This window comes from Bos javanicus, chromosome 2, assembly GCF_032452875.1.
Source record: "Bos javanicus breed banteng chromosome 2, ARS-OSU_banteng_1.0, whole genome shotgun sequence".
NCBI lineage: Eukaryota > Metazoa > Chordata > Mammalia > Artiodactyla > Bovidae > Bos > Bos javanicus.
In genome coordinates this window covers 90,112,454-90,138,945 of record NC_083869.1, presented here as the reverse complement: position 1 = coordinate 90,138,945, position 26,492 = coordinate 90,112,454, and the positions used below count along the sequence as shown (strand labels likewise).

Below are 26,492 nucleotides of genomic sequence, written 5' to 3'. Positions count from 1 at the left end.
GCCTTGCATTTTAAAAAAGTTACCCCCATTGCTACTAAAATATTTATATGGATAGGACTTAGATTATGATGTTAGCTTTTGTCTAAGCAAATTCAGCTAACACTGGAAATGGAGTTCTTAAAGAAAAACTATTGATGAGTGCCTTTTAAGTGTTCAAAATCTTTCAGATAGCAAAAAGCTCTTGAACACAACATAGTATAAGAATTAGGAATTTGAAAAATTTGCACTATGATTCTCATTATTATTCCAACTTTAAATATTTTAAAATAATTAAAGTTGGTTTTCTCTTGGTAAAAAGGTAGGAAGATGAATAAATTGGAAGATTGCTCACAGAAAATTAAGTAGAAATTTTATTATAAATTTCAAATGTTTCAGAATTTCTTACCTTTTTTAAATATTATAATTCCAGAAATTCAACATCAAGAATGGTTTTGATCCTTTTCTAAGGAATATAAACAACAAAATGTCAGTTCAAAAAAGGAAAGACCAAGATATGCTCAAATGTAGAAATATTTCAAGTGCAGAGATTATAGAGCATGAAGATCAAGACCCTCCTTACCCAACACATTCAAAAACTTCAAGACCTGCTAGTAAAACCTGGCCCCATAATCTTGACATCATTTCAATAAAGGCTTTAGACACTAAGAATAATTTAGCTGGTGATGTTGGTATCACCACAGTAAAGACTTCACACCCTGTGAATAATGTGGCCCATGATCCAGGTATCATCACAATAAAGACTCTAGACACTAAGAATAATTTAGCTCATCATCCTAGTATCACCACAATAAAGACTTTAGACGCTAAGAATATGTTACAAGAAAAACTACCACATGTTTCTTTACCAAACTTTGAGGGAGACTCATCAGTGACTGGAAAAGTAAATGTACATAAATGTCGCCTCTCAAAATCATTAAGTCTTACTTCCCACATAGAAAATTTAAAACAATCAATGGTGCTCAAGTCAATTTTAAGTAAAAATCTGCAAGACCTTTCAGATAGATTATTTTCTACACCAGGTATTTCTATGGACCCTGAAGCAAGAAAGAAAAGTTACAGTTCTCCACTTCTGGTTATCCATGATGAACAACCAAGTAGTTTAGAAGATAAAGTATTTGAAAAAAGTCAAGATTTAAGTAACTGGCATTCAGAAGGAGGCATTTTAAATTCAAAGTCTCTTTTAAGTCAAATAATTAAAAATATTCCCCCAGATTCACTTTCAGAAGGCAGACCAGGAAATTCTCCTGAGGCAGAAGAGGAACCTGTCTCTGAAAAACACTTACAGCCTGGTGAGATAGATTTTCCAACTAAAAAAAAGAGTAGTTTCAAAAAGAAACATTCAAAAAGTGAAATATCTAGCTCCAAACCAGATTTGAATAGCCTTGTATATGATTATGTTATAAAGCAAATATTCACTGCACCGATCTTCTCAGAGTTGGCAAAAGGAGTGAAAGAAGCGAGTGAAACACAGATAGACTCACAGAGGCAGTTACCCACAGCTTGGGAGAGTTCGCTCTCTTCCAGTGTTCTAGTTCCCCACTATGAAGAAAGCAATAATGAAATAGAATTTCCACCAGCCAATTCTGTTATAAGCCAGATAATACAGGCATTTCCTGTAGATACTCTTTTAGAATCAGGGATAATCAAAGTGATAGAATTAGATCAAGAATACCAGAAAGGTTTTTTGCTGGATACAGAGACAGCTTTTGCTGAAGAAAAGCCAAAGGATTCCACAGAGGAGTATTCAGAAATCAGAGGCAAAGCAGAACCTCTTTCAGACCAGAATTCAGCCATCATTCACCAAGAAACCACTTCTTCTTTTAAAAGAGTTGAATTCATAGACAAAGGCCAAAATACATCCCCACATGATTCAAAATACCAGTCGACACCAGATAAAAAATCAGATTTGCCAAGTAATAATGGTCAGAGACTTGATAGAGAAGAAAATGATACAAGTTCTACTTTAGAAAACTTATGTACCTCATTAACAGGTAAACTTAATGACTCTGATGTAATAATGTTAAAATCTTTTTTGAAAAGCATATTTAACTTTTTTTTCAAATATAATCAATCTGAAAACAGACCACCAGAAAAAGAATTAGAAAGACTAATTCAACATCCTTTTCAAAATAAGACAGAAGACCTTGAAGAAATCGAAGAGAATTTTGATACAGCAGACAAATTGGACAGAAAACCTGTTTTGAATCCAAAGCTGCGTATATTTCTAGAAGAACTCTCAGAGTCAGAAATAAAAAATTTAAAATCTGAATTAAGTAAACATGTCCAGCATTACCTTGTAGAAAAGCTTTCAGAATCAGGACATATCACCAAAGAAGACTTACCAAAAATCTATCAAAATCTGTATTTGATGAATGAGAAAGTAGAACCAAAAGGACAAAATATTTTTCTGGAGAAATATTCAGAAACTGTAAAAGAAATCATGTCTTTTGTAAATAATTTTAATCATCATTTCATAGATAAACATTTGGAAATAAAACTAAGATCTTTTTTAAATGAAGTTCTCCAAAACTATTTCCTGAAAAACCTTTCAGACAACAGTTTATTTAAAGAGACAGAATCTGACCCTATGTGCTCAAAAGTATCTTCTCTAAGAGCTCAAAGTGCCTCAGTATCTTTCCAGGAGTTAGGACAAGATACTTCAAGCAGGAGTTTTGGCAGTAGACTTGAAATAAACATGAAATATCCCTTAAGTAAATCTCTACAAAGCTATCTTATAGCTTTATCAGAAAATGAAATTTTAGATCTAAAAGCTGATTTAAGCAAACACCTCCAGAGCCTTTTTATAGAAAAACTGTCAAAATCAGGACTAATCACAGAAAGGCAATTAAAGGGGATAAGCCAGCACATAAATTTGGTTAATTTTAGTTCCACACCACTAAAATGTATAAAGCCAGATTTGTCTTTAAGAGATGAAAATCAGTTTGTGGTGGAGCATTCAGACAAGCAAAATAAATATTCAAAAATTGCTCAGAAAACCACTTTACAAAAAGCTCCTGAGGAAAGACTTGTAGAAACAGAGTTGACCAAAAAGGAAGAAAAAGAAGTTTTTTCCTTAGAAAATATTAAAGAAAACCCACCAATAATTCAGGAACAGAAAAGACATTCTCAAGAAGCTAAAATACTGAGATCAATTAAAGTAAAACCCTGTCCCAACAAAAACACTCAGGTGATTCCACTAAATAAGTCTTCAGAAAGACTTACAGATACAGTGCCTAAGAAAAAAAAGAAAGAACATGGTTTCATGCAGTTTCCTCATGAAGAAAATTTTGAATTTAAAACAGAGAGTCAAGACCAACATAATTGGAATGGTAAATCAAAAATAACTCAATCAAAGGCTTGCTTTGAAAAGACACTAAAAATGAAGTCTCTTGACAAAAAGGATCACTGTAACACCTATAAGTTGATGGTACAGGAAAAACCTGAAGCAGTATTGTCACCATATCAAAGAATTCCTAATTGCAAGATGCCAAATGAAGATGAGGAATATGTAAACAAATTCACTTTTCCTTCCAGGCAAAATAATAATCTAACTTGCCTCAATTCAGAGGCTGGAGAGAAATCAAAGTTAGAAGACCAGTATTGTCAGAGATTGAAAGGAAATAACAACAATAATAAAAAACAACATTTAGAAATATTTACACATTACAAAGAAGAAATACAAACCCTTTACACCAAACCAAATGAACTTTGCAACGAAAAATATGCCTGGGTGCCTGAATCACAGTTGCTTAAAATTTTAATAGCTGAGAAAAACTCAAAACCATCTCTCTTCCCGGAAGTACTAAAGAGAGAAAATCTAAAGCCCAAGGTCCGAAAAGAAAGAGATCGTGTCAGCAAACAAAAAAAGTCATTTAACAAGATAGATAGTGTATTACCAACTACACCGCCCAGCACAGGAATCCATCTAAGAAAATCTGTTCCAAGGACATTGCTTCATTGGACTGCAAGAAGAACTACACATGTAATAATATTTTTCTAAGTCTTTTATTTCTTTATTTGGCAAAGTTCTTTAGATAACGTAGAGTGTATGTGTCTTCATGCAAGTATGTGTGTAACCTTAATTGCCCTAAAATATACAGACCTCCAAATTTAAAAAAATTCTGACATTCAAATATCACCTTGCCTCATTCAAAAGGTAGTCAGAAAATCAAGGGACTGTTAACATACTTAGTGCCTTTGTATAAAATAGATAAAAGGGACCCCCCACCCCAGATCATGAATTAGAAAAAAGTACTCTTTCCTCCAGGCCGACTCCAGGCTGACACAGCCTGCGCAGGGTACACAGTTAGTTATGTGTACGGAAGGCTAGCTGTTTCAGCCCTGACTGACCCCTCAGCCGGGGGCTGTTATGCAGCCACACCCCGTGCAACCACGGGCAGTGGCTGTATACTACAGAAAGGCTGGGACTGTCTTTTCATGCAGATATAAGTATATAGTCTTTTTTCAGATCACTTAATTTTCTTTGTTTTTAAAACAAATATGAAGCTCCTATTACATGCCAGTTATTCTTCTAAGCCTTAGAGATATGCAGAATTTAGTCTCTTGAATTATGAATTACAGTTTAAATTTAGCTTCTACTCTTTTCTTTTTTCCATCACCACCCCTCTGCCTTGTTGAAAAACATGAGAATTCAAATCTATTTTTGATACTAACATAAAACAATTAGGAAGGTACCTCTGCTACCCGACTTTATACAAACAATTCAAAAGCAGAGTTAAAATCTAGAATGGAAGGGACTTATTTTAATTTTATGGAACATTGCTCTTCTCTGTTAGTATATATAAATAGGCATGACCCACAGTTGGGAAAACACAAATTCTAAAATGACATAATATCGATAATTTGACGTGCATAACTGTCTTTGAATGAGAAAATAGAAAGCAAATTATTAGCTTTAGTAAATAGTAAGGCAAATCAGTCACAGGGTAAATATTATCAACATAGCTTATTCTCTCAACTTTGGATTTCTCTTTTCTAAATTCAGTAATTTAATGAGTGTGTGTGTGCATGTACAGGAAAAAGGAAGTAAAAGATGTTCATAGTTTTTGGAGAGGGAAGACTTTCTGAAGCTCCTTCAGATAAGTGGAATCTTTAATATCACTTTTCCAAACAAAATAAGAAATTATGTTTATGTTTGTGTTAGGTTGCCCTAATTCTTCTTAGTCCTGCCTAAATTCTTTTAACTTGCCAGCTGTATTAATCTACTCCCACCTTCTCACCAGATCAAAGTAGGCTTATGGGGTGGCCATTCCCTTGGGGCCCAAGGTTTTAAGTGACAAACTGTTCAAACCGCAAAGTTTACGCTAATCTGAGAAATGGCTGATAACTTCATACCTTCCTATGGGTACTTACAGATTATATTTTTAATGTGGTCATATTATACAGATTTGAAAAAAAAAAAGGAAAACAAAGACCATAATCCCACCACCCTAAAATAACCATCATTTAAAAAAAATTATTATGTCATATTTCCTTCCGGTTGCTTTCTTAAATGTAAAATTTGTTTAGTCTCAGAATGTCCACAAAAATTTTTAATATTTTAGACTCAATGGACATCAGTTTGAGCAACTCTGGGAGATAGTGAAGGACAGGGAAGCCTGTCATGCTGCAGTCATGGGGTTGCAAAGAGCCAGACACGACTTAGCCACTGAATAACAACAAAAATCACAATAAACATAACCATATAGATGCTGAGCTCTGCATGTGTGTGTTGGATATATCAAAGAAGGTGTTAATTTTTAAAGAATGTTTAGATGATTTAAAAAGTGAAATGAGTTCATAATTTATATTTGGGGTTGGGGAAGAGCTAAATTAGAGGAGAATTAGGGCTGGCTTTGCCTGAGTCTGACCCCTGAAGACCCCTTAAGATTTATGGTTTCCAGCTTCATATCTTGCATCTTTTGAAACAACAGATTCTTTGAAACAATAAGATTATTTTAAGTATGGTTTCTATGGTATCTGATGGCAGGCGTTGAATGTAGGGTCTGAATTTAGGGACCATCTATAAAACATTTGAATGCTCTCATTCTTTGTTGATATTATAAACTTTAGTCCTTGTAAATCTAAAATGCACTTTTAAGAAATCTAACTCACCAACCTGATCTTTTATTTTAATGTTTAGGATTGTTCGGATAGATTTGAGGAATTACATGTGACTTCATTTAAGCATCTTGAAAATGCAAAATCAAGAGCAAGGCTTTTAGAAAAGAGCCCAGATGATAGCCATAATCAGTTCAAACGCTTTGCAAGACCATATACTGCTCCAGAGGTTAACAAAAGAGGAGAAAGCTACACTGGAAAATTTACAAGTCCTCGAATGGTTTCAGCAGGCTTAGTTCATATAAATGATTCAATCCCAGAGTATGAAATCCATAAAATGCGGCCAAAAAAAAAAATTAAAAGAGAATATTGAAAAATGTTTGCTCATTTGTGATATTATCCAAATGTTAAACAGTTCAGAATGATATGTGAGGCCAAAAGAATAGCATTTCTCCAATTAGCAAAATGGTTTGGAGATCAGTCCTTTTTGTGTGATAGGAATCAGTAACCAAATTTCATCTTGTTAGAACCATTTTGTTTTAATTAAAATGAAAAAGAAACACTTTTGATGTAAATGTGTTTTTGTTTGTGAACCTTAGGGAACAAACTCAGAAATATGTATTCATTAGTAAAGTTTTATTTCCCAGCTTTCCCCCTTTCCACTATTCTCTTATTTCCCAAATCTTTGCTATGCTCTAAATTATCCCTGACCACCCAATTTCAGGGTCTCTATTTGAAGTTATGTATGTTTAGCCTTTGGTATGAATATACTTTAACTCTTGAGCTCTAGATTCAATAGTATGCAACTCCCTGGGCCTGTAGAACATCTATTAATTTCAATATCATCTGATACTACAGCTTTTAACACTATAAAGATAATAAAAAACAGGTTTAATAGTACTAAGACCTGAGGCATCTAATACACTGGAGTGACTTTCTAACTTTGACTATGAAACAGCCTCTTTAATAACACAGAACTCAGGAAGAAACTGTATAAAAAAAAGAAACTGCATTACAGTATCTAGCTAATCAGCATAGGATTTAAACCAAGAGATTGGTTCTATTCTTACCAAATACAATATCTGAATATTGTTAAACTTTGGTTTACTCTTGAAAAGTAAGAATTTCAATTTATAGAATTTTTGTCAGTTTCCATTTTCTACCATAAATCATAAAGTCTATGGAGTTCAAATAGAATTCAAATAGATGGAAAACATTAATTCCTGATCACTCATTTAATAGCATAATCAAAGTAGTAATTTTGGGAGGGAGACCAAGAATTTCTAGCAATTCTCAAAGTTGCCGGCGCATGTATCAATGAGTATGACTTGGAAAGCACAAATACCCTTGGATCTTCCAAGTAGAAGGAACATAGGGAATTGGTTTCATGGGTAATGGAAAACAGGGCTAGGAAACTAAAAGGGATGATGTGGCGATCCAGAGATTAGCAAGAGGAGAAAATACCACCCCTCAGGACATCAGGAAGAAGTGGTATGACCCAAGTCCTAAAGCCAGAAGTCAAAGAAGATACAACCAGTGAGAGACACAACAAGAAACTGGGGAGTGGGGCAAGGAGTGAGAATTGTTCTCTCTCCTTCTGCCCTCTGAAAGTGTTAGTCGCTCAGTCATGTTCAACTCTTTGCGACCCCATGGGCTGTAGCCTCGTCCATGGAGTTCTTCAGGCAAGAATACTGGAGTGGGTTGCCGTTCCCTTCTCCAGGGAATCTTCCCAACCCAGGGATTGAACCTGGATGTCCCGCTTTGCAGGCAGATTCTTTACCGTCTGAGCCATCAGGGAAGTCCTGGAAACTGGGAGAGTGAGGGAGCATGGGATGTTTAATTTCCAGTGAGGCAGAGCAGAGGAAGCATGGAGAAATGTATTTGACAGCTAAGAGGCAACTAAACAACACTTATGGAGAAAACCATTGATCTAGCTTGCAGTAAGGCCTTCCCTGGTAGCTCAGCTGGTAGAGTCTGCCTGCAGTACAGGAGACCCTGGTTTGACTCTTGGGTTGGGAAGATCCCCTGAAGAAGGGATAGATTACCCACTCCAATATTCCTGGGCTTCCCTGATGGCTCAGGTGGTAAAGAATCCACATGCAGTGCAGGAGAGCTGGGTTGGGAAGATCCCCTGGAAAAGGGAACGGCTATGCACTCCAGGATTCTTGGCTGCAGAATTCCATAGACAAGGAGCCTGGCAGGTTACAGTCCATATGCTCGCAGAGTTGGACATGACTGAGTGACTCTCACTACTACTAGCTTGCAGTAAAGGAGGAAATAACTTACTAGATGGAAATCTCAAATCACTTTGCCTCATTAAACTTTTAATGGCAATACTGTGACACAGTCAAAAATCTCCTACCATGGAAATAAACTTTTTTCAAGTCTTTTTAAAAATCAGCAAAAGCAGAAGACCCATGCCCTTTATTCAAAGAATCCCTTAAATATTTATTAAATGTCTAATGCCAAACATTTTGCTAAACACTATATACTCGTGAATAAGACAATGTTCTCAAGACATCCTCAGTATACTGGGGACATAAACACAGAATTAGAGTCACAAGTGTTGTTGGGGAAAGTACTGTAGAAACTCATGGAGGGACATTTTGGCCAAAGGGGCTAGGCTAGTTTGGATCCTTCAGAAAGCAGATACCAAGATGAGATCAGTCACATATGGTAAGCAGAATAACAACTGCCCCCACCCCCACCCCCAGTCAACAACATATCTACAACCTAATCCCAGGAACCTGTGACCATGTTACCTTACATGGCAAAAGGTACTCTGAAGCTGTGATTAATGATCTGGAGATAGAGAGGCTATTCTGGATAATCTGAATTGGCCTGACATAATCAAAAGGGTTTTTAAGACAGAAGCAGCAGGGTCAGTCAGAGAAAGACAGAGGTGCGATCACTGAAACAGAAGTTGAAGTAATGCTGGCCTGTGAAGCAAAGGAAGGCTGGAAGTTTCTAGAAGCTGGAAAAGGCAGCAAGTTCTCGAGAGCTCGCAGAAGGAATGTAGCCCTGCCAAATCATTTTACAATTCTGACCTCCAGAACTGTAAGATAATAAACTTGTGGTTGTTTGAAGTCACTAAATTTGTGTTAATTTGTTATAACAGTGATGAAAAAAAAACTGATACAGCATTCCAGGATCCTCAGGAACAAAATTTAAGGCATTCACTCTGAGGGAGGCTGTTAATTACCATATCTACTTCTTTTGTTGTTCAGTCGCGTCCAATTCTTTGCGACCCCATGGACTGCAGCATGCCAGGTTCCCTGTCCTTCACTATCTCCCAGAGTTTGCTCAGACTCACATCCATTGAGTCAGCGATGCCATCCAACCATCTCATCTGTCGCCTCCTTCTCCTCGGGCCCTTAATCTTGCCCAGCATCAGGGTCTCTTCTAATGAGTCAGTTCTTCACATCAGGTGAGCAAAGTACTGGAGCTTCAGCTTCAGTATCAGCCCTTCCAGTGAATATTCAGGGTTGATTCCCTTTAGAATTGACTAGTTTAATCTCCTTGCAGTCCAAGGAACTCTCCAAAGTCTTCCCCAGCACCACAGTTTGAAAGCAAAAATTCTTTGGTGCTCAGCCTTCCTTATGGTCCAACTATCACATCCATACATGACTACTAGAAAAACCATAGCTTTAACTGGTTATGGGATGTTTAATTTTTTTGTTTTTGTTTTTTTTTTTTTAAAGTTAACCATTTTTTTTTTATTTTAAAAATTCTTTTCTTTTTAATGGGTGTACATGTGTTCCCCATCCTGAACCCCCCTCCCACCTCTCTCCCCATCCCATCCCTCAGGGTCATCCCAGTGGACAAGCCCTGAGCAACCTGTCCCATGCATTGAACCTGGACTGGCGATCTGTTTCACATATGATAATATACATGTTTCAATGCTATTCTCCCAAATCATTAACTAAAAAAAGTTAACAGTTTTTAAAAAATTTGTTTTAATTGGGATATAATGGCTTTACAATATTGTGTTAGTTTCTGCTGCACAACAACGTGAATCAGCTGTAAGTATCCGTATGCCCCCTCCCTCCTGGTCCTCCCTCCCACCCCATGCCCCATCCCACCCCTCTGGGTCATCGCAGAGCACTGAGCTGAGCTCCCTGTGTTACATAGCAGCTTCCCACTAGCTATCTATTTTACACATGGTAGTGTACGTATGTCAGTGATAACTCAATTCGTCCTACCCTCTCCTTTCCCACCATGTGTCCACAAGTCCATTTTCTATGCCTGCATCTCTTTTTCTGCCCTGCAAATAGGTTCATTGGTACCATTTTTCTAGATTCCACATATATATACAATATTTTTCTTTTTCTGACTTACTTCACTCTGTACGACAGATTCTAGGGTCATACACATCACTGTAACTGACCAAATCTCATTCAATTTCATTCCTTTTTTGTTCCTTTTAAGCTCTGTGATGACCTAGAGGAGTAGAATGTGGAACTGGGGTGGGAGGGAGGAGGTTATATACACACACACATATATAGCTGATTCACACTATTGTACAGCAGAAACTAACACAACATTGTAAAGCAATTATCCTCCAATGAAAAAAAATACCTTACAAATACACAGAAAACCTACAGTTACCAAAGGGTTAAGTAGGTGGAGGGATAAATCAGACGTTTGGGATTAACAGATACACACTACTATATATAAGTAAACAATAAGGATCTACTGTATAGCACAGGGAACTATAGTCAATATCTTTTAGTCTATACTAGAAAAGAATCTGAAGAGAACATGAGAGAGAGACATACATATATCACTTTGCTATACACCTAAAACTAACACATTGTAAGTCAACTATATTTACTACTTAAAAAAAAAAAAAATCCACTGGCTTTGTTTCTCTGGAGAACCCTAATATAGTGGAACTGAGAGGCACTGTACCTTGGCCTCCAGTCACCTTTTGCAGTACACATATTGACTCTCCACACAGATTTTGGAGAATTTCCTCTATGGTTCCTCTTGCTGAGGGGAATTTAGGAGGTTAGTGAGATGAACTATAGCTCCCCGACCCCCAACTACAGCCCCACCTCAAAGCCTCAGTTGGTACTTGTCTCGTCTCTCTCTACTTTGGCAAGTCTTGGAGGCTTCTTGATGGAGTAACCCAAACATCCTTGAGGGAGACTGGCCAATAAACATGAAAAGGTTTGTGTTTTTAACTATTAATTTGTATATTATTTATCTCATTAGTATCAAGTCTTAAAGCAATCATTTAAAAATAATTTTTAATGTAATGTCAAGTGTGTGCAAGTAAAATCTGCTAATTGAGGTAAACCCAACTTATCACAGTCCAAAATACATATTCCCTTTAAGACAGCATAGCCCCTTTGGCTAATAAGGTAAAACCTCAAGTTCTCTATGTCTTTATATGTTGTACCCCCTACAGGAGCAAGAATAATCATATAAAGGGCTGGAAGATCTGCTTCCACTGAATCAAATACCAAGTTGTCCCCAGTTCAAGAGGTTATATATCTATTTCTCTGAGAAAGAGCTTTCCTTGGCAAAACAAATTATAATCTATGTTTTAGCTCTGTCAAACCACACAAAATTATTAAGTATAAACTCAATTCAATAAATCTTTATTGAGCTCCCATGGAGTGCATGAATTTAGGATCTATAATTTACATAAGTAGAAAACTGTTACTTTAGCCCCTTTAAAAAAAAAACAAATTACAACTTCTGTGTGTATTTCAAGTGAATCATTTAATGTGAGTGAGGCTCAGTTTGACATTACCAGAAATATTAACAGAAGAAAGTGGGAAAGTATAAGCATTTTCCCTTCTATCAGAAAAGGGTTTGACGCCAGGATAAAACCCTGTTGTTTTAACAATGGCTGATCAAAAAGGCTAGGATCTGGAAGTAAAAAATGTACTTAGAAGCACTGTCCTCTGTGGGCTCATTCCCCTCAGGGCAGCAAAATTCTGAAAAATTTAACTGGCTCAAAAATCATACTGAGAGATCAAAAAGAAGAGTTAGTCACAGCTTGGGGAAGAGTATTTTTTTCATGTCATCTGTCATCTACAGATGATACTAAATGTAGTTAGAGTAATAATTCCAAAGTTTCCCTGGAGTTGTCAGAGCACTCTGAGCTAACCAAACGGGCTATAAACTCCTGCTCCTTTGAACAGAGTGGTTTCAAATGATACATTCTCCAGTGCACCAACTGTATTTTCAAGTATAATTCTAGTATTTGTACCTAGCAATACAGAAGAAAAAGCAGCAGGGAGAAAGTGTCAAGTATATAGGACATAAAAGGATCCGGCAGCCCTAGAATTCCCAGTTTGAGTCTTTTTCATCAGGAAAATCACATTCTGGCTCAGTCCACGGTGATGCTGGAGACAGTGATATTGATGGCTTGTGACAAGGAGGAGGCAACAGTGAAAGTATTGAACTCTGGTTTTCTTCTTTCATCTGTTAAATAAACTCAAAATAAGGTTGAAGGCACATAAATTCAATACATTAACTTTTAAAAAATAATAAATAACTTTTAAAGAAGTCATGTTATAAGTGTTTAAATTGTTTTAGGTATTTTCATTTAAACATGCCTTTGATTCTGATCATCTGAAAACAAGAAGTAGTACTAACCAAATAAACTGATTTTTATCAGAATTATTTTGCCCCTCCATCATTTCTAGCCAATATAGAAAAATACCTCTAAATTAATCAAAATATAAACTTAGAATAAAGTAACATGTGATGATATTCCATTTGTTTTATTTTAGAAAGTCTACAAAAATGTTTTGTTTTAATTTTACCTTGTAAGAAAGTTATTAAGAATCTCAGTAACCAAACTGTCCCATTAAGCTAACAAAATGATGTGACTGTAATAGTACTAAAAAACATCTAGACAACAAAGATAAATTAGCTCACCTGTTTGAAGAAAACATGGGACAGTAAGCTGCTTGCTGATGGCCTGAAATTTTTTTTTAAAAAATTATAAAAAAAGAACCTATTAGAATGTAGATATTTTGGTTTAAACTGTTAGAACATAAGTTTAAAGCTATAAAACTCAATATACAAAAATTGAAAGGAAAAAGGATGTATGTAAAGAGGTCCAATTCTTAGCTTCAACCTTGACTAATTAATTCTAGAGATTGTCTTCAACTACTCCATGATTTTCCTCATAGCTCAGTTGGTAAAAAATCCGCCTGCAATGCAGGAGAGCCCGGTTCGATTCCCGGGTTGGGAAGATCCACTGGACAAGGGATAGGCTGCCCACTCCATAGTCTACCCACTCCAGTATTCCTGGGCTTCCCTTGTGGCTCAGCTGGTAAAGAATCCACCTGCAATGTGGGAGACCTGGGTTCGATCCCTGGGTTAGGAAGATCTCCTGGAGAAGGGAAAGGCTATCCTCTCCAGTATTCTGGTCTGGAGAATTCTGAGTGACCTTTACTTTCACTCCATGACTTAACATTTATTAGGCACTAACTAATTGTAACAAATTATCCTAGGCATTAAGGAGCTTAAAAAAAAAATTGACACCTTATTTCTAAAATATTAATGCTAATAGTTATCTATGATAATAATTACTTTAATACCAGCAACTAACACTCTTGTACTGCTTGGAAGTTTCTAAAATGGCTTAACATAAGCATAGTAACTCATGTCCAGAAACATTAACTGATTTTTGTAAGGGGATTCGGTTAGGAAATGATACAGTGGGGACTCAAGCCCAAGTATTGACTTCAAACCTAGTATTCTTCCCATTTCTTCACTGTCTCTACTTGCTTTAGGCAGTGGTATTTTCTGGATTAGTCTATAGTTTTTTGGAAAAAAGACTGATAGAAGATTTGAACTTGGCATGAAGCAAATATCACAAAAACTTTTATGAAACACGGATGTTTTATGCTATTTAGATCTGACCGGTATTACCTTTTCTCAGGATCCTGTTGCAAACAGAGCTGTACCAAGCTGAGGAAGGCAGGAGAGAATGTTTTTGAGGAGGGTGTTTGCAATCTGTCACTATTTACGGTGCGAGTTCCACTGGAGACATGTACACTTTCTCCAATCCCAGAGTCTACACCTGATCTTGAATTTTTCATTCTGGATTCTGACTGAGGAAAAATACTGGCATCCAATGGACTGTAGGGAGGACCTTTCAGTTTCTGTAATAACATCTAAAAGAAGAAAATTTTCCTTCAACCTTTTTCAGGCAAAATATTAAAACAATAACAATGACAGTAAGGATCCTAAGAGTTTAAAAGATGTTTAAAAGAAATTATCTAGAACATAAGGGATCTCGTGAAGGGAAAGTAGTTCAGGAATTTTGGCAGCACTTACCTGTGTCCTGTGCATGTCTTGGAAAGGAACCTGCCCACTGGCCAATTCACAGGCTGTAATCCCAACGCTGTAAATATCTGACTTTACATTATATCCATGTAAATCCTATAGAACAATTAATTTGAAGTCCTTTAGTGTAAATACCCTTTAAAAAGTTATATACATATGCTTTTTTTTTGATAAAGGATGGTGATTAATAATGGAAAAAACTCGTGAGAAATCAAGATACACCTAATATTTGATATACATTTAAAAATTCCTAACAATAATTTTGATAAGAAAGAATAAAAAAAGTCTTGCAGTAGGCCTTTCATCAGTCTGAATGTAAGGGCACAATTGTCCTTTTGTCAAACTCAGAAGACACTCAAGACGCATAGACAACCCAATGCAATGGCCACACCTGACCTGTCTCAGTAGTTCTGGACTCAGCCACGGCTGCACTGACGTGCTGAACTGTGGGAAATCATACACAGCCCTATGCCTCTGTCCGTGCTTAACCAAACTATGCAGGTGGAACAGGCCAGAGAGGGTCACTAGGCCATCACCAGAAATGAGGATATGGCTGGCTTTAATACTCCTAGAACAAAAAGAAACAATCCTAAATACTAAGAAATTGGCCAAGAAAGAAAGAATAGAAATATGGTCAGAATAAATTCATGTATTCCCTTGGAAATTAAATACTCTTTATAAAATAATATTTAAAGCACGAAGTTATAATTTAAAGTTAAATGCAATATTATCCAATAAAAGATAGCCTCTGATGGTATTAACAAAATTTATAAAGACATGCCTAATATAAAAATTTCCTTTGTCAAATATAGAAAAGCCTTGTTTTTCATTTGAAACATGGAAAATTGGAAACTAATAGAGCAGGATGGCCAATAGTCTGGTAAAGTATAATAAAAGCTTGATTAATTAGAATACTATCTGTTAGAAATCTTCAGTTAACCAGAATGCTGCTAAGAAATAATAAACTGTAAGAAAAAAAGCTTTAAGGAGGTAAAATAAGAAAACAAGCTTATTTAAAAGTAACTTAATTAAAAAGGAAAAAAATTTCCCAAGTATCTCAGAGCAGCACTGTTTTCAACATTCAGCCGATCACTTCTGTACCTACAGTTTGGCCACTAGAGAACTGGTATTTAGTATGATAATCTCAATGTGCTACATACAAAAACACTTAAGAAATCAAAGGTTTAGTTACAACCTGTATACAATATAAACATGACATAAAGCTGAAAAGCAGGTAAAGCAGCTCTTTATTTGCTTAAGAAAAAAACAAAACACAAGAGCTAACTAGGATCCCACTCCCCACAGCTTATAGTTGAAACAGGCAGGTTCTTGTATCCCTCATCACTGAGACATGAGCTCACTGGAGGGCAGGCATTTCACCCCAGTGCTGAGCAAAGCACTTGGCACAGAGGAGGTGGGCTGAACATTTCTGGTGAATGAACCAAAAAATGTAAGCATCTACTTTAACTACTGGTCCCTTCCTCCCCCAATATTCATTTGCAAATTTCCTATCCTCCATTTTAACACTCAACTGTTTCTTCCTAAAAGCTCCCTAAAATATTTCTTCCTCTCAAATTCTTTCATTTTGTAAAGTACAAATAAGTACATACCTGTGAATACAGCCATTTTGATGCAGATAGTTCAACCCTCTCACTGCTCCAAAGAGAATGTTCCTTATTAAAGTTTCACTCATTCCTTCAGGAAAGTAAGTCCTCAAGAGTTGACTTGCTGAACCTGAAAGAGACCCCTGAAATCCTCAGATGAACACTAAAAGTGACTTTGTTTCTATGTTTTAAATGTTCTTATCAACAATCAACACATACACTCATGCTACATTTTAGAGTCTAACCATTTTCCTATGCAAAGGTAATTTCCTTTCAAGAATCTTTAAAAAGACTTTTCTAATGACATGCTAGAGATTAGGACAGTGAATTAATAATGCTCAATATTAGTGCGTGTTTCAACTATTAGTGAAAAAATACATACTGTGTGAGAATATATATATTTTTAAACCCACAGGCAATCCATAAAAGCATTCTAAAAAAAATCAAACCTCTAAAATCCATTTATTTATACTGATCACTACTTTATGCTAGGTATTTTATGAGTACCTGGGGACACCAAAAGGAAAAATACATACATGATCCTGCCCTTGAGAAGCTCAAATCCAGAGAAGGAAGACAGATACACAGATGTTTACAATGCAGTTAAATTAGTTTACAAATGCAGAGAAACAAAGACAGGGATGGTGTACACAAATAGGAAAACTACATCTACTTGAAGAAAAATAGCAGCTCTCCATTGACAGAGAAAGGAAACTGAAGGGAAAAAAGACAGTTTGTTCAAAGGCATGGATTTCTTGGAGAAATCAGAGGTGGTTTCACTGATCATGAGAGCCATTCTACCTTTTTTTCTGAAGACTAAATTCAACATGAACCAGATATAGAAATATATCATGAAATCTAAAATTGGCCAGGTTTATAAACTAAAAGTAGTAAACCATAAATCTAAGATCACACTCATCCTTAAAATTACATCATCCAGGCTAAACCATGAGTTATTTTACCTAAAATGAGTTTTCTTACCATAGGCCATAAAAGGAGAAATAACCCAAAGCCAGCTGCCAACAGTGAAAACAGTCCAGTAAGTTGTAATATTGGGATGCCGGAAAAAGTGGGATAGAATCACTGCTTTCTAGTATAGACACACAAGAGACAAGACATTTAAAAACAATGGTTTTTCCTTCATAATGAAGATAACAGCAGTGGCAGCTTACTAGTACTAATAATGGAGTTTTTTAGTACTAAGCACTGTTCTTGTACTGTCACGTCTTTCAATCTCACAACCACTACACAGAGTATGTGGCATTGTAATTCCCATTTTATAGAAGAGAATATTTAAAAACAAGATAGAAAATTTGTTCAAGAGCACATAATTAATGAAAGTAGGACAGTCTGACTCCAGAGGTCATATTCAATAACTGTTCTGTGTTCTTATGATAGAAACATTTAAAAAATACATTAAAACATGAAGATAAAAGTCCCTTCTAACACTAAATGATAGAACCACTGTTAATATTTCAGTATAATTTCTTCCAATCTTTTTCTGTTCAATGTACATGTGCACAAATATGTTAAATACATTATAAAAATGAAATCCTTTCTCTTTTTATATCAAAAATGATTAGTGACAATGGAAATAGTATTATAATATTCCTGAAATGCAATCTGTTAAAATTTATCAATTCAGAAGCTAATTTAACTTAGCTGTATGAAAAAGAAACTGTTTGCCTTTGTTTTTTTCTATTTTCCTATTATTTGTGACTGGACTGATGAGGAATATTTAAATTAATTTCAGACCAGTGTTTCAAATATGACATTCATTTGAAGGAACTTAGAGTAGACACCAAAGTTTGAATTTATTTGTTCTTTCATTGATCTGGCTTCCTTTCTTTCCAATTCTGTAATTTTATGTTTATTAAAAGAAAGGAATCTACCTTTTTCTAACAGAAGTACTAATTTGTGAAAAAGAAAAGTTCTTACAAATGTATCTCCTCAAATAGACATTAAATTAGATGTATCTTTTTTTTTTTTGTATTGTTACCTGTAAAGCTTTTAGGCGTTCTTCAGTGCAGTTTTCCAGATTTGTAATTTTTATAGTGACCAGTGTTCCTGTAGGAGTATGCCGTGCAAGATGGACAGAAGTCAAGTTGTCAAATCCCCTTCCTAAAATCAGACGTAAAACTCATGTTAAAAACCAAAGAGAGAAACTGATAACCTGGACTTTATCAAAATTAACTTTTGCTCTTCAAGAAAACACTGATAAGAAAATGGGAAGGCAAGCCACTGACTCAAAGTATTAACAATATTTGTATCTGATAGGACTCACATCCAGGGTACCACATAAAGAACTCCTACAGCTCTATAATAAATGACAAACATCCCAATTAAAAATTATGCAGAAGATTAAACAGGCAAGCCAAAAAGTAGAAAAGAAATGGCCAATAAGCACATGAAAAGATGTTCAAGATAGAGGAGCACAAATTAAACACAGTATACCATTATATACCTATTGTAATGGCTAATACTGTGACTTGATAAACAAGTTGTGACATACTTCAACAACAGAATGTTACTCAGCAATCCCCTGCTCCAAGTCCCCAGCAACCACTGATATAATTTGTTTGTTATGTAAATAGTATCATAAGGAGTACAGTTTTTTAGGGTCTGGCTTCTTTCACTTAGCATAATGCTTTTAAGATTCATCCATGTTTTAGTAATTTCTTTCTATTGCAGAGTAATAACAGGACTTCCCTGTAGCTCAAACAGTAAATAATCTGCCTGCAATGCAGGAGACCAGGGTTCAATCCCTGGGTTGGGAAGTTCCTCTGGAGAAGGGAATGGCAATCTACTCCAATATTCAGATGGTAAAAGAATCTGCCTGCAGTGTGGAGACCCAGATTCGATCCCTGGATCTGGAAGATCCCCTTGAGAAGGAAATGGCAACCCATTCCAGTATTCTTGCCTGGAAAATCCCAGGGACAGAGGTGCCTGGCAGAGTAATAATCCATCAAATGTACATACCACAATTTATTTATCTGTTCATAAGTTGATAAGGTACTTGGGTTGTTTTCAGTCTTTGGTGACTATAGAAATAAAATTGCCAAAAACATGCTTTAAGTAGACACATGTTTTCATTTTTCTCTGGCAAATACCTTCAAGCGGGATTGCTGGGTCATGTATTTAGCCTTATAAGAAGTTGTGAAAATGTTTTTGAAAGTGGCTGAACCACTTTGCATTCCCACAAGCGATGTGTACAAACTGCAGTTGCTTGACATACTTACCAGCATTTGTTGCTGTTAGTTTTTAAACTAAAAACATCTAGAATGGTAATCTATTAACAGACATCTAATAAATATTAGTTTCCTCCCTCTCTCCACAGTCACCAAATTCTGCCACTTTTACTGTTGAAGTGAAGTTAATCTGAGGTTCATCCCTTTCTCCCCAGTATCAGCACCACTTGCCCAAGTCCTGTCCTTATTCTCTGGATAGACTGACTTCCTCACCTGCCCTACATTCTGAACCAGCACATGCACCAAAATCACTGGTGGAGCCACTTCAAAAGCCTGTGCCAAGGTCCCATTCACCAGAAATTTTGATTCAGTAGGTCTGATGGGATTCATACACTGCAATTTTTAAAAAGACTCAGGTGATGAGGATGATACTTGTGGTTTTAAACCAGTGATCTTCTCTGTCTTTCAGGTTATTGCCTGGAACTGCTGCCAGTTGTCCTAAATTTAACATTTTATCAAAAGAAAGGTACTACAGTGCAGCAGCTGAGAGCTTAGACCTTACAAGGACAAAAGTCTGCTTTCAAATTACTTAAATTCTCAGAGTCTCAGTATCTTCATCTATTAAATGGGAGGAGTAAATGAGCGAGATGGAAAAAATTCATACAAAATGTTCAGCCTAATGCCTACTGGATGCTATTATTATCATCATCACTATTCCACAATGTCTCTTTAGCACAAAGTGTGAACCTGTATACACCCCATATAAGGTCTTCCACAATATGTTCCAAACCTCCTTTTTCAGATGTATCCATTTATTTTTCAGATTTCTCTCCTTACTGCCTATGTTCTCTTTGTTCCTGAATCTAGGCACAGAGCAAGCACGTTGATAGTCCTTCCTCAGTCACCTACTGGAGTATTTTTTAAATCTTTTTTTATTGACATCATCTGAAAGTCCTTTTTAATTTGGGGAGCATTTTCTACCAGTGCTATTTTATTGTATAAAAAGTAAAATCCTTATTCTTTGTCACCTTGACCCTAGCAGGTGAGGGTCAATGATCTAAGCTTAGTCAACTGGAGGATGAAGTAAGTGACAAAGGAAGCAGGGGCAGTCAGAATTCACTTAAAACTTATCTAAAATCCCATTTTTAGTAGAAATTTTTTTCATTTAAGTGTGGAACTCCCCAGTGGGGTCCAGTGTCTGGTGGTAAAAGCACCTAATCATGTACATTAGCGAGGCTGCTCTTATGCTGTGACCCTTCTTGTGGTTTTAGCCACAGAGCTTCTCTTGGCTTTTTCCAAGTATATTTTTCTAGCCAATGATTCTGTGAGTTAGCAAAATTGCTCAAAAAATTCCTTCTTTGATTCTGTTGTTTGAACAAAAACCCTGACTAGAATATTTAGTAAACTTTTCCTCATACTTCAGGATCCAGCCCCTTTTTTGCCATCTTCCTTGACTAGGAGAGTCATGATGAACAGTTGGATGCTCCATCTTCTCTGTTCCCATAACGCTTAGCATAGCTCTACTACAGTACTTTCCCGTACATAAGACAAAGCTGTCTTTCATGTTTATCTTCCCAGAGAGGATGTGAACTCCTCAAGTGTTTTACATGGCTTTATATCCCTGGCACCTAACACAGTACCTTTTTGCAGTGCTTAACAGATGTTTCTGAATAGTCAAAACAAATTTTCACATGTATAAGACTATAAATGATAACTCAGCCTGTTCCAAACCTAACTGAAAAAAGTTTCTACTACAAATGGAATTTTAGGTAAGGTTTTAAGTTAGAAGAAAGTAATTTGGTTAAAGGACTGTGACTGAAAAGATTCACATGATTTGATTTAATTCAGACAAATAATGAGAGGTTTCCTACAATAAAGATACAAATACTTATTCAGTGTCCTCCTCCTCTACAAGTACTTCAGTGAAAAAGTAAAAATTCTAGAAGGTAATCTTGAAAAAAATCTGGCTACTGTTTTAGGACAAATACAATTAATAGATCCATTTGATTGACACAATTAACATTTAGTTCTATGATGTGGGTAACAACAGAAAAAGACTGCTAACAAAATAATCATTTGTCATCAATTTCATTTCTAACAATGATGAGTCAAATAATTGCACTGTATAATTATTACCTATTTCCACTTGGAGTTCATAGTGAGAAACATTGGTGGAACAGATCACTTCACTGGCTCTAGTGGACGAAGGCCGCAAGGAAAGGGTTGGCTCATCAATCTGCATTGTTTTGAAAACATGAAAACAAAATAGGTATAAACTTTTTTGGTGCCCCAACTGAGTCCCTTACTCCAGTATAAAATACTGATATTGTCTTTTCAAACACACAAGTGCTTATTAGGAAGGTATTGAAAGGTGGCTTAAGAGACTATTTTAAGATCCAAAAAGTATTCACAATAGCTAACAAGTTATGCCTATCAGCCTGTGAAGTAGGGTAGGGCTAGAGAAGCAGATTTACAGGTAGTGAAGAACACTTTTCAGCTCAATTTTCAGGAAGCATGGTCAGGAGCTGCTAAGAATGGCTGTTGAGCCCTTGGGGTATCTAACAAATATATCAAGGGAAGAGATGAAAATATATGCAAATAGATGAAAAATATTCTATTCTGCTGTTCTTGCTTCAAGTGGTTGCCAGTTACAATCATTACACATTCAGCTATTCTGCTCAACTAGTGGAGATGTTAACAGTTAAGGAACAATTTCCACACTGTGGCTTATTAAAAGAAGCTGAAGAAGTTTTTCACAAGATGAGATGAATCAGAAGGGAGGTCAGAAAGAAAAATAAACCTCAAGAGATGGGAGAAAAGAATAGGGTATAGAAATCCTGAGTTAATGACCTACTACTGTGGCCTTTCACAGGGTACTATGGAGTTAAGAGTCCTAAGTCTGCACCAGATCCCAGGGGCAGTAAAATAACATACACGCAGGAGAAAGAAGTGACCAGCACCACTGGTGTCATATGATAGCCACGAGGATTTCCAAAAGACACTTAGTAGCCTTTACAGGCACCAGTAGGTGGCAGGAATCTTGTCATTACCTCCAAGGTAAAGAGAATGAAGAGGCAGTTAGAAATAACATTACTATGTACTAGGAATTCTGCTACCCACTTTTTACATTTGATTCTACATGTTCCCTAAACTTTTAAGAGAGCAGAATATAATTATAAGATCCTGGCAAAGGTGAATAAAGGTGAATAGTCTTCAAGAGGGATAAAAGACTGTAAAAAAGAAATTCTACCATATGACTGGAAATAATCCCAATGAAGAAAGAAATCTAAAAAAACCAATTCAATTTCTTTAGAATAGTAGTCTTATTAAATTCAGATTTAAAGAACACTATAAGAGAGAGAATGAAGAGCATATAGCAATTTTTAAAAAATTCAAAGTGATAAGCTGTAAGTCTGTCAGGAAGGCTAGAGCACAGAATGAATTGAGACTTACAGTTCACTGCTAGAAAAAATATGGCATCAGATTATCAGATGATGGGTTGAAATCAGGCTAATAAACCTCTACTTTGCATCCATCAACTCCATTAGGGAACAGTCTTCTTTAAACTAAAGATGCACTTAATTTGTAATTAAGTAGCTGAAGACCAAAACAGATTGTTTTAAATAGCTTAAACCTCCAGATCAAATATCCTATTACATCTAGAATATTAAGTCTGCAAATACAGTAGAACTCAGGTGAGAAACCAGAATGGAAACAGTCAAACATTAACTCAATTTTGAGAAAAGGGAAAAATTATAAAGGGGAAAGCTTGATGCTGTTGCCCAGTAAGGTCTGGTATCAAATTACTACATAGACAGTTATGGACACTTAAGAAAACAACATTAGCAGTCACAAGAAGACAAAATAGGTTTACTAAGAGTAAATCATTTTGAACCTCAGCACTCTTTTTGATTTGATAACTAATTAGAGAATTAAAAGCAAAAATCATAGCAGTGTCCTTGTCCTTCTCAAACTTTTTAAATAATTTTCTAAAAATCAAAAGACTTGGCTAATGAATAGTCTAGAAAAAAGTGATGAAAACAATACCATTTATAATAGCATCAAAAAGAATAAAGTACTTAGAAATTAACTTAACCAAAGCAGTGAAAGGCCTGTACAATGGAAACTACAAAATGCTGCCAAAAGAAATTAAAGAAGACATTACTGAATGGAAACACACCTCATGTTCAAAGACTGTAAGATTTAATATTATGAAAATGCAAAGCATCTCAAATAGCAAAAACACCTTGAAAAAATAATTGGAAGACTCACTCTTCCTGATTTCAAAATCTACTAGAAGCTACAGTACTTAAAACAATGCAGTACTGACAGAAAAGACAGACATATAGGGCAACAGAACAGAGAACTCAGAAATCAAACCTCATGTATATAGTCAAATGACTTTGACAAGTGTGCCAACACATTTAATAGGGCTAGGTCACTATTTTCAACAAATAGTACTAAGAACACTGGACATCCAGCTGCAAAAGAATGGAGCTGGACCGTACTTAACAAAAACTAACTCAAGGTGGATCGAGAAGATATTTGCAGGTCACATTTCTGATAAGATGTTAATCAGAATACAAATTGAACTAAAACTCAAAACAAAATAAAACCCACCAACAACCCAATTCAAAAATGGGCAAAGAACCTGAATAGACATTTCTCCAAGAACACATGTATATGGTCAATAAACACATGAAAAGGTGTTCAACATCACTATCATTCAGCTCAGTTGCTCAGTCATGTCCGACTCTTTTGCGACCCCATGAACTGCAGCACGCCAGGCCTCCCTGTCCATCACCAACTCCTGGAGTCCACCCAAACCCATGTCCATTGAGTCGGTGATGCCATCCAACCATCTCATCCTCTGTTGTCCCTTTCTCCTCCTGCCCTGAATTTTTCCCAGCATCATGGTCTTTTCCAGTCAGTCAGCTCTTCGCATCAGGTGGCCAAAGTATTGGAGTTTCAGCTTCAACATCAGTCCTTCCAATGAACACCCAGGACTGATCTCCTTTAGGATGAACTGGTTGGATCTCCTTGCAGTCCAAGGGACTCTCAAGAGTCTTCTCCAACACCACAGTTCAAAAGCATCAATTCTTCTGTGCTTGGCTTTCTTTAGTCCAACTCTCACATTCATACATGACCACTGGAAAAACCATAGCCTTGACAAGATGGACCTTTGTTGGCAAAGTAATGTCTCTGCTTTTAAATATGCTATCTAGGTTGGTCATAACTTTCCTTCCCAAGGAGTAAGTGTCTTTTAATTCCATGGCTGCAATCACCATCTGCGGTGATTTTGGAGCCCAGAAAAATAAAGTCAGCCACTGTTTCCACTGTTTCCCCATCTATTTCCCATGAAGTGATGGGACCAGATGCCATGATCTTCATTTTCTGAATGTTGAGTTTTAAGCCAACTTTTTCACTCTCCTCTTTCACCTTCATTAAGAGGCTCTTTAGTTCTTCACTTTCTGCCATAAGGGTGGTGTCATCTGCATATCTGAGGTTATTGATATTTCTCCCGGCAATCTTGATTCCAGCTTGTGCTTTCTCCTGCCCAGTGTTTCTCATGATGTACTCTGCATATAAGTTAAATAAGCAGGGTGACAATACACAGCTTTAACATACTCCTTTTCCTATTTGGAACCAGTCTGTTGTTCCATGTCCAGTTTTTTTCCAGAAAAACATTTATTTCTTTACTGACTATGCCAAAGTCTTTTTTTTTTTTTTTTAACTTTACCATATTGTATTGGTTTTGCCATACATTGCCATGAGTCTGCCACAGGGACACAGGTGCTCCCCATCCTGAACCCCTCTTCCACCTCCCTCCCCATACCATCCCTCTGGGTCATCCCAGTGCACCAGCCCCAAGCACCCTCTATCATGCATCGAACCTGGACTGGTGATTCATTTCACGTATGATAATATACATGTTTCAATGCCATTCTCCCAAATCAAACCACCCTCGCTCTCTCCCACAGAGTCCAAAAGACTGTTCTATACATCTGTGTCTCTTTTGCTGTCTCGCATATAGGGTTATTGTTACCATCTTTCTAAATTCCATATATATGTATTAGTATACCGTATTGGTGTTTTTCTTTCTGGCTTACTACACTCTGTATAATAGGCTCCAGTTTCATCCACCTCATTAGAACTGATTCAAATGTATTCTTTTTAATGGCTGAGTAATACTCCATTGTGTATATGTACCATAGTTTTCTTATCCATTCATCTGCTGATGGACATCTAGGTTGCTTCCATGTCCTGGCTATTATAAACAGTGCTGCGATGAACATTGGGGTACATGTGTCTCTTTCAATTCAGTTTCCTCAGTGTGGGATTGCTGGGTCATATGGTAGTTCTATTTCCAGGTTTTTAAGGAATCTCCACACTGTTCTCCATAGTGGCTGTACTAGTTTGCATTCCCACCAACAGTGTAAGAGGGTTCCATTTTTTCCAGCATTTATTGTTTGTAGACCTTTGGATAGCAGCCATTCTGACTGGCGTGAAATGATATTTCATTGTGGTTTTAATTTGGATTTCTCTGATAAAGAGTGATGTTAAGCATTTTTTCATGTGTTTGTTAGCCATCTGTATGTCTTCTTTGGAGAAATGTCTGTTTAGTTCTTTGGCCCATTTTTTGATTGGGTCATTTATTTTTCTGGAATTCAGCTGCAGGAGTTGCTTGTATATTTTTGAGATTAATTCTTTGTCAGTTGCTTCATTTGCAATTATTTTCTCCCATTTTGAAGGCTGTCTTTTCACCTTGCTTATAGTTTCCTTTGTTGTGCAGAAGCTTTTTAATTTTAATTAGGTCCCATTTGTTTATTTTTGCTTTTATTTCCAATATTCTGGGAGGTGGGTCATAGAGGATCCCTTTGTGATTTATGTCAGAGTCTTTTGCCTATGTTCTTCTCTAGGAGTTTTATAGTTTCTGGTCTTATGTATAGATCTTTAATCCATTTTGAGTTTATTTTTGTGTATAGTGTTAGAAAGTGTTCTAGTTTCATTCTTTTAAAAGTTGTTGACCAGTTTTCCCAGCACCACTTGTTAAAGAGATTGTCTTTTCTCCATTGTATATTCTTGCCTCCTTTGTGGAAGATAAGGTGTCCATAGGTGTGTGGATTTATCTCTGGGCTTTCTGTTTTCTTGCATTGATCTATATTTCTGTCTTTGTGCCAGTACCATACTGTCTTGATGACTGTGACTTTGTAGTAGAGCCTGAAGTCAGGCAGGTTGATTTCTCCAGTTCCATTCTTCTTTCTCAAGATTGCTTTGGCTATTTGAGGTTTTTTTGTAATTCCATACAAATTGTGAAATTATC

The 26,492-nt window shown here is 36.3% G+C and overlaps 2 protein-coding genes across 2 annotated transcripts in view; one reads left to right on the top strand and one right to left on the bottom strand.

Annotated features, from left to right (window-relative positions):
* C2CD6 (C2 calcium dependent domain containing 6) overlaps positions 1–6,622 on the top strand; it is a 126,066-nt gene extending 119,444 nt beyond the window's left edge. The window contains exons 17-18 of the mRNA XM_061431005.1: positions 410–3,982; positions 6,143–6,622. Coding sequence (XP_061286989.1) covers positions 410–3,982; positions 6,143–6,433 — 3,864 coding nt within the window. The 3' untranslated portion in view covers positions 6,434–6,622. The remainder of the gene's footprint in view (positions 1–409; positions 3,983–6,142) is intronic.
* Positions 6,623–11,643: 5,021 nt separating this feature from the next.
* Positions 11,644–26,492, bottom strand: part of STRADB (STE20 related adaptor beta) — a 31,536-nt gene continuing 16,687 nt past the window's right edge. Inside the window, exons 4-12 of the mRNA XM_061381645.1 lie at positions 21,305–21,404; positions 17,980–18,101; positions 16,962–17,070; positions 15,987–16,110; positions 14,773–14,944; positions 14,368–14,472; positions 13,960–14,204; positions 12,958–13,000; positions 11,644–12,498 (exon numbers count right to left, since the gene is read on the bottom strand). Of these exons, the coding sequence (XP_061237629.1) occupies positions 12,355–12,498; positions 12,958–13,000; positions 13,960–14,204; positions 14,368–14,472; positions 14,773–14,944; positions 15,987–16,110; positions 16,962–17,070; positions 17,980–18,101; positions 21,305–21,404 (1,164 nt within the window). The 3' untranslated portion in view covers positions 11,644–12,354. The remainder of the gene's footprint in view (positions 12,499–12,957; positions 13,001–13,959; positions 14,205–14,367; positions 14,473–14,772; positions 14,945–15,986; positions 16,111–16,961; positions 17,071–17,979; positions 18,102–21,304; positions 21,405–26,492) is intronic.